This window comes from Elephantulus edwardii, unplaced genomic scaffold, assembly GCF_000299155.1.
Source record: "Elephantulus edwardii isolate Elephantulus edwardi_28Jun2011 unplaced genomic scaffold, EleEdw1.0 scaffold00268, whole genome shotgun sequence".
Taxonomy (NCBI): domain Eukaryota; kingdom Metazoa; phylum Chordata; class Mammalia; order Macroscelidea; family Macroscelididae; genus Elephantulus; species Elephantulus edwardii.
In genome coordinates this window covers 1,039,954-1,047,447 of record NW_006400018.1, presented here as the reverse complement: position 1 = coordinate 1,047,447, position 7,494 = coordinate 1,039,954, and the positions used below count along the sequence as shown (strand labels likewise).

General features: G+C 48.8%; 1 protein-coding gene across 1 annotated transcript in view; it reads left to right on the top strand.

Annotated features, from left to right (window-relative positions):
* Positions 1-6,603: 6,603 nt before the first annotated feature.
* Positions 6,604-7,494, top strand: part of BEST1 (bestrophin 1) — a 10,569-nt gene continuing 9,678 nt past the window's right edge. The window contains exon 1 of the mRNA XM_006899876.1: positions 6,604-6,755. Within this exon, the coding sequence (XP_006899938.1) occupies positions 6,604-6,755 (152 nt within the window). The remainder of the gene's footprint in view (positions 6,756-7,494) is intronic.

The window sequence follows — 7,494 nt, the reverse complement described above, 5'->3', positions numbered from 1 at the left end:
TGGTGGATTTGAACCTTTAGAGTGGCATTTCCTTTGGGTCAGGAGAGCAACTCTCTGCAGAATGCGCCACCAACCTCCTTACGTGTGCACTGTTGCTGTTGTTAGGCGTCACTGTGTCACCTAGGGCTCACAGTGATCCTGTGAACGGCGGATCTGGACCGGGCCGTATCCTGAACCATCTCTGAGACGCTCCAGTCCACTGTTACAGTCACGGCATCAACCCATCTTGTAGGGGGTCCTCCTCTTTTCCTCGGATCCCCCACCTTTCCCAGCATGATGCTACCTTCCAAGGACGGTCCCTCCTGACAACACGTCCAAGGTACGTGAGAGGAACTTCCACCACCTTCGCCTCTGGTCACCCTTCCTCCAGGACACACTGTTCGTTCTTTGGGCGGCATCTGGGATGTCGGGACACTGAATACACGTCAGCTCTTCTTCTGTCATCCTCCTTTATCGTCCAATCTTCACATGCACAGGAAGTAATTAATATGGGAAGCCAAATTTCATACCAAATATTGTATGAAAAACCCTATGCTTGTTCAGGAATTGAAGGAATTACACAGAAAAAGAGCTATCCCCTGCAGACAAGCGACAGCTAGGGCCCCCCTACAGAGGGAGTGTTACCACGTGTGAAATATTTGCTGAGCTAGAGCTTTAGGTTGACATAGAGAAAAATTTGGCTTCATTTACAAGGTATTCCTTTTTTTATTTGCTTCTCCTGGTTATCAATAAATACACAGAGAGGCTTGGCTTGAGGCCCTTCGGTAGAGAACTGCTGGCCCTCTGTCTTTTATGCTATTTTATCTCAATGCTGACTGTCTGTCTCATAATTAAGAATTATAAAAAGACTTTACCCTCTATCTGCAACAAATTAAAAATGCCATGGCTTGAATCAGATGCACCTTGGTCTTTAAACTGACATCCTTGCTTTTTAATAGTTTGGAGAGGTCCTTGACAGATTTCCCCAATTTAATGCATCTTTGATTTCTTGATTGCTGTTACCCATTTTGAAAATGTTTGAAATATTGTATCACCGTAATGTGACTCAGAGAGTCTCAAAGAGAGAACACACTGTTGGGAAAATGACTCTCACAGACTTAGTTGCTCAAGGCAGGGTTGCTACAAACAAAACACAGTATCTCAAAACACAATCAGAAGTATGTGCCTATACTTTTCTTCCCCTGGCAGAGAACTGCAAAGGCAAAAGTGGTGTGCACAAAAACCAGCAGAGGGGAGGTGGGAGAGGGGGAACAGAGGAAACAGCGGGAGAGAGGACAGAATTCTTTTAAGGCTCAGGTCATATTTTAAACCAGGGCTTCTGAAGAGCTGGTTCACAGGGATTAGAAGCCCCTGCAGTGCTTATTAAAAATGCAACTGCCTCAGGTCACAGAATCCACTCTGGAAAAAGATCCCAAGAAGCTGCATGTTTAATCAGCATTCCTGGCAGTTCTGGTGCCTCAACCAAAGAAAAAGCAGATCTGCCTGGGAAAAAAGTGCAGCCAGGCTGCTCCTTAGAAGCAAGGCAGGAGACGCCTCATGTCACATTTTTCGGGGATGTTAGAAGGGTCCAGTTCCTGGGGTCAGTGAATTAGAGAAAGACCCTTCCAGCGGCTTACAGGCTTACAGGCCTCTCATATATGTTGTTGTGTTGATTGGCGTCTAGTTGAGCGCGACTCATAGTGATCCTATGAACAGAAGGCCTGAAGCCCCCCTACAACTATCATCATTTAGCAACGTTCATCGAGTTTCCGGAGGCGTGTGGTTTAGGAAGTGGATGGATAAAAATGATTGAACTAGTTGCTGAGATTTCACTCACAGCCAGGGTCCGGGCACAGGTTTCTATTTGGTCCAATCTGGCTGGTGCCAGCAGCATACCCACGGGACAACCCAGGGAGCCCTCCCCCTGGCTCCAGACCCAGACCACTACCTGCTGCCCTGGGCTCCTTCCTCCTCAGCAATTCTGGACCAACCTACTCCCTGGGAGCCAATCACAGCCCAGACGAGCCTATGATGTCACCATTAGCCAATCAGAACGCTTCACTTATATATAGTCCTTATTCTGCCCATCTTCTGAGATGCTGACATTCTAAAGCAGTAGGGTTCCTTTCCAAGCACGAGACACTGAAGCCCCAGGAGGTGCAGAGGCCCACACAGAGTCACCACTGGGTAGGCGGCAGTGGCAACATCATAACTCAGGACTTCTGACTGTAGCTTGGTGTCCTTTGCACAAATATGGCGCTGCTGCAGATTCACAGGGCCTGGAACAGGTCAAAGAGGACCAAGGATCCCTGTGCCTCTCATCCCCACGACTCTCCCTGCAAGGGCTCTGTGGACAGGAAGCAAAGGCTTCCAACTCGAGGGTCCCTGGCGGAGGGACAAGGAGCTTGGAGGCGATTTAGTCTCAGTGCTAGGAGGTTTGAATTGACCAAGCAATCCCACAGAAGACCGACATGGGGCTCTGCTTCCATAAAGATTAAAAAACCAACCCAATGTCGTCGAGGGTGTTGACTGATAGTGACCTCATAGGACAGAAGCGCTCTCTAAGGTTTCTGAGGCTGTGGGAAGTATTTCTCCCATGGAACAGCTGGTGGGTTCAAATTGCCAGCCTTTTGTTTAGCAGCCCAGTGTTCAGCCTGCTGCGCCACCAGGACACCTCAATAAAGACCACAGTTTAGAAAACCCTATAAGGTGGTTACAGCTGTCACAAGGGGTGTTGAAAATCAACTCACAGAAATCTAATGACAACATGAGGAAGGGGAATTGCCCCAACGCTGGTCTCAGCCTGACTCCCCCCAGGAAGGAATTAGAGAGCCCCCGCCTGGCTGCACCCACGGCTGCTGCTCCTGGGCAGATTATAAGGAGGGGTTCAGACAAGGGCTCCTTTGTGGAGGTCTTAGCTTAGGGAGTCAAGTGACTGTGAACACACACCTCCACCCGTGGGCAGCACCAGTACCCTAATGCAGGGGTGCTGCCCTCAGCACCCCAGAAAAAAACCACCAGCCTGGTGACCAGACCTTCTTGGGGGATCGCTGGAACCTGTGAGAAGGGGCTGTCTCAGGTAGGCTGGGCTAGGGGCTCCCTTGCTCCACGTGTGTGTGATCTGTATGTAAACACAGCACACACACAGGTGTGTGAGCATGTCTGTGCAAAGGCCCGTGCGACAGGAATGAGCTTGTGTGTCGGTCTCAGTCAGCTGATCCCCGTGGCCGCTTCAGAGAGATAGTGGGGCGTCTATTATTGCTTCAAAAATTATGTAACAATTCTCAGTTACTCTCTCTGGATAGTCAAGTACATGGGAGAGGGTAATTAGATGGCTCTTTGTTTCAGAAACGTGTTTATACGCCTTGATGTTGTGGCAGCTCTTTGCCAGTAAGTCCATTCTCATTTACTGTTGCCTCTCGGACCTGCCCTGTGAGCTTTTGACTGTAACTGATACTGGAATAGATTGCCAGATCTTTCTCCGGAGGAGCTGCTGGTTGGGGACTGACCCCCCACTGTTTTTGAGAAGCTTATCACTTAACTGTTGGGCCAGAAGGGCTCTTTGTTCTGCAAATATTTTATTTGTTGTCTTTGAGAACACTCACAACAGACCACGTATCAACTCAACTGTTTCTTCACTGATTCAATGGCACTCAGACAATCTGGTTGTTGTGCAAACTCTTATCTGCCTCTTTTTTCCAAGTTGTTCCTCCTTCTCTAGCATAAACTCACTCCCCACTAAGGTCCCACCTCATCTTTTGAGCTGATATTGTCATTTGGATCCCAAGGTGGTCCTGAAAGGTGTTTTGGTAAATATGTAAGGGCTTCCTATGAGAACAGGGTCCACTCTCAGGTGAGGACGGGCACTGAAGAAGCAGAAATCCTCGTCATTTCCAGTCATGCTAAATGCTATGCAGAAAGATCAAGCAAGGTGAGGGGCAGAATGTGCTGGGAGCAGGGGGGCTCTGTCGCCAAGTAAGTGGCTGGGGACATGCTTTCTGGGGTTGTTGTTGTTGTTATGTGCTGTTGAGTCGCTTGCAACTCATCTGGGGAGCTGATTGAAAATCATTCTTCAGACAGGAGGAACTGGTTCTGGGACTACCATTCAGCAAGTATTCTTTGAATATCTATAGAAACATCATTCAAGAAATCAAGCTAGGGATTGCATTGGAAACGCCTGCTGCAAAGGACTGCTTTATAAAGCTAAACAACAGGGATGCCAGTCTGAATGAGTGCCTGACAGAAGCCAGGGTATTTTCAGTTGCCTTGCCCGCCTATGCCAGTTAGACAGTGGCTAGGGAAGACCAAAGAAAAACCGATGTCTTTAATTGTGATGTTGGCAAAGAATACAGATCATACCATGGATTGCCTTCAGTATGGATTGAGGCTCAGTGTCAAGAAGACAAAGATTCTCACCACTGGACCAATTGGCAGCATTAGGATGGATGGTGAAGAGATTAAGATTGTTCACAGCTTTAGTTTGCTTGACTCCACAGTCAACACTCTTGGCACCAGCAGCCAGGAAATTAAAGATGCATTGTCATGGGAAAGTCTGCTGTTAGGGACCTCTCCAAAGTACTGAAGAGCAATGGTGTCTCTCTGGAGACGAAGGTGCATCTGATACAGGCCATGGTCTTTACAATAACTTGTTATGTGTCAGAGAGTTGGACAATGACTAGGGAGGATAGAAGGAGAATTGATGCCTTTGAGCTGTGGTGCTGGAGAAGAGTATTGAGTGTACCATGGACTGCTAGGAAAACAAACAGATTCATCCTGGAGAGGGTCAAACAGAGCGGCTTCTTGGAGGCAAGGATTCTGGGGCTTTGTCTGACATATTTTGGTCATGTTGTAAGGAAGGACCGGTCCTTGGAGACGGACATCATGCTTGGTAGGGTGGAGGGACAGTGCAGGAGGGGAAGGCCCTGTATGAGGTGGATTGATTCAGTGACTGGGGTAATTGGGATGGGAGTGTCAGAGACAGTGAGATTGGCACAGGACAGAGCAGAGTTTAGGGCTGTTGTACATAGTCTTGCTATAAGTCGCAAGTGACTCGACAGCACAAACAACAACAACAACTATGGATTGTGAAAAGAATACACAAACCTGTCTTGGAGGAAGTGTAGGTGCACTGGTCTTTGGAGGTGAGGCTCAGGAGACTTCATCTTACATACTTGTTATCAGGAGGGGCCATTCCCCGGAGAAGGACATCATGCTTTGTAAAGAAGAGGGTCAGGGAAGAGGAAGAAGACCCTCAGTGAGATGGATGCACACAGTGGCACTGCAACAACTGGCACAAGATCAGCAGTGACTGGGAAGGACGGCTCAGGAATGGGGAGTGCTTTGCTCCAGTGTCCATAAAAATCAGGACCAACTGACTGGAATTTAACAGCAGTGAAACCAGTGACGTTCTGTTCTGTGCACTGGGGATGCAGCAACAGACAAAGCTGGCTTAGATCAGCGGGTGTTCAGCGGCTGTAAATCACACAGGAGGAGACTGCCCATCTTTCTCCCAAGGAGCAGCTGGTGGATTCAAACCACCTACCTTTGACTTAGCAGGGCAACTCCTTACTCATGAGGCCACCAGAACTTCCTGGAGGGAGTCTGCCAGTTGGCTAATGAAAACACCTCCTGACTCAGAGGACCCAAACTCAGGATGTGGATGCCGCTGTTGTTACACGCTTTGTTGTATAACTTTTATTTTTTTAAGTTGGCTTTCCATTCATTCATTGCTGCACTTTTCTCCCCTCCTAACCCTCCCCCCAGTACACCACCCTCTTGTAAAAGTAAAACAAAAATTTTCATTTTTTTCAAACCCTCCCCCAGGTCTACTCCACCATGTAGCCTTTGCTCTTGATACCCGTCATGACAAAAATACTTAATCACATATCCCTTTTAAACAGTTTTCTCCCTCATCTGTTTCAATGCAGTATACATTATTGAACCCATCCTTCTCAGTCTCCCCGCAACCCTGGTGTCAGTCCCGTTTTACAACAGTGGCACCATGCAGTATTTGTCCTTTTTGTGACTGAGATACTTCACTCAGCATAATGTCCTCCAGGGTCACCCATTTTGAATAATATTCACGAGTTCCTTGTTTTTCAATGCAGCGTAGTATTCCATTGTGTGAATAAACCACAGCTTCTCTATCCATTCGTTTGTTGATGGGTTTGTTGTATAACTTTAAGGGTGGGCACCAAACACACAGGGCTACGACGCAATGGCATACGACAATAACAACAGCCTATGAGTGATGCAACCAGTTAATGCTGAGGTTGCTAAGTGGAAGGTTAGTGGTTTGAGTCCACCCACTGATCCCTTGAAAGAAAGGCCTGGTGATGTTCTGCGGAAAAATCAGCCATGTGGTTCTGTCTGCGGAACTCACGGGCATCACCTCATTAACACATGCCTATGCCGCCCCTGCCACGGTTGTCGATAGCTTCTCTCACTTCCCCACCGGAAGTCAGCGCTGGGGGGACTTAATGACAAACTGTCCCCTTCCCAGTGTCCAGACAGGAGAGCTGGCCCGGAGCAGGGAAGGACCCAGCCGTGTTCGTGTGAGTCTCAGTCTCCCTGTGTCTGTCCACCAGGACCCAAGCCCACCTGCTGGCCGCGCAGGGCCTGGCCATGACCGTCACTTACACGAGCAAGGTGGCGAATGCCCACTTGGGCTCCTTCTCCAGGCTGCTGCTGTGCTGGAGGGGCAGCATCTACAAGCTGCTCTACGGCGAGTTCATCATCTTCCTGCTCTGCTACTACTCCATCCGCCTCATCTACAGGTGCTGGGCGGGGCGTGGCGGGGCGGGGTTGACCCGCCTCAGCGCTCCCAGGAAGGACCCCTCAGCCAGATGGAGGACCAGCACTCAGCGGTCTGCGCTGAGGGTCTGGCCAGGGCCTGGAGAGGGGGGAGAGGGAGGACAGAAAAAGAACCCACTGGAGAGGGTCTCAACCCTTCCCCATTGGCTGTTGCGGACATTCACACGCCCAGACTTTACGTTTTCTATAGGCAACTTCCCCTTTTCAAATTCATTGTCATCGCATCAGCTCTGACTCATAGCTGACCCATCAGTGGGTTTCCAAGGCTGTAAATCACACGAGAGGACACTGTCCAGCCTTCTTCGGAGCTGCTGGTGGATTTGAACCACCAGAGGTGCTGCCTTTAGATTAACAGCAAAACTCCCTGTGGATTAGGCCACCAGCTGATCCACAGATCCCTCAAAATTATTTAAAAAAATAAAAGAAAAAAAAAAAAAACAAAAGCACGCGTTGATGTCAAGGCAGTTCTCCTGAGTACAGACAACGTGATCTGGTCTGTAAGTGTGTCAGCAATGATGAGGACAGCACAGGCTAGGACAGGGCTCAGATCTGTTGTTTGTGGGGTTGCTGTAAGTCTTACATGACTCACTGGCACCCAACAAGAACAACCAAGAGCAGGTTAATGTTGGGGTTTGAGCCTTGGGAGGAAGATCATCACAAGTTAGAATTGACTACAGATTTGTCCTGGAGAGGGTTAAACCG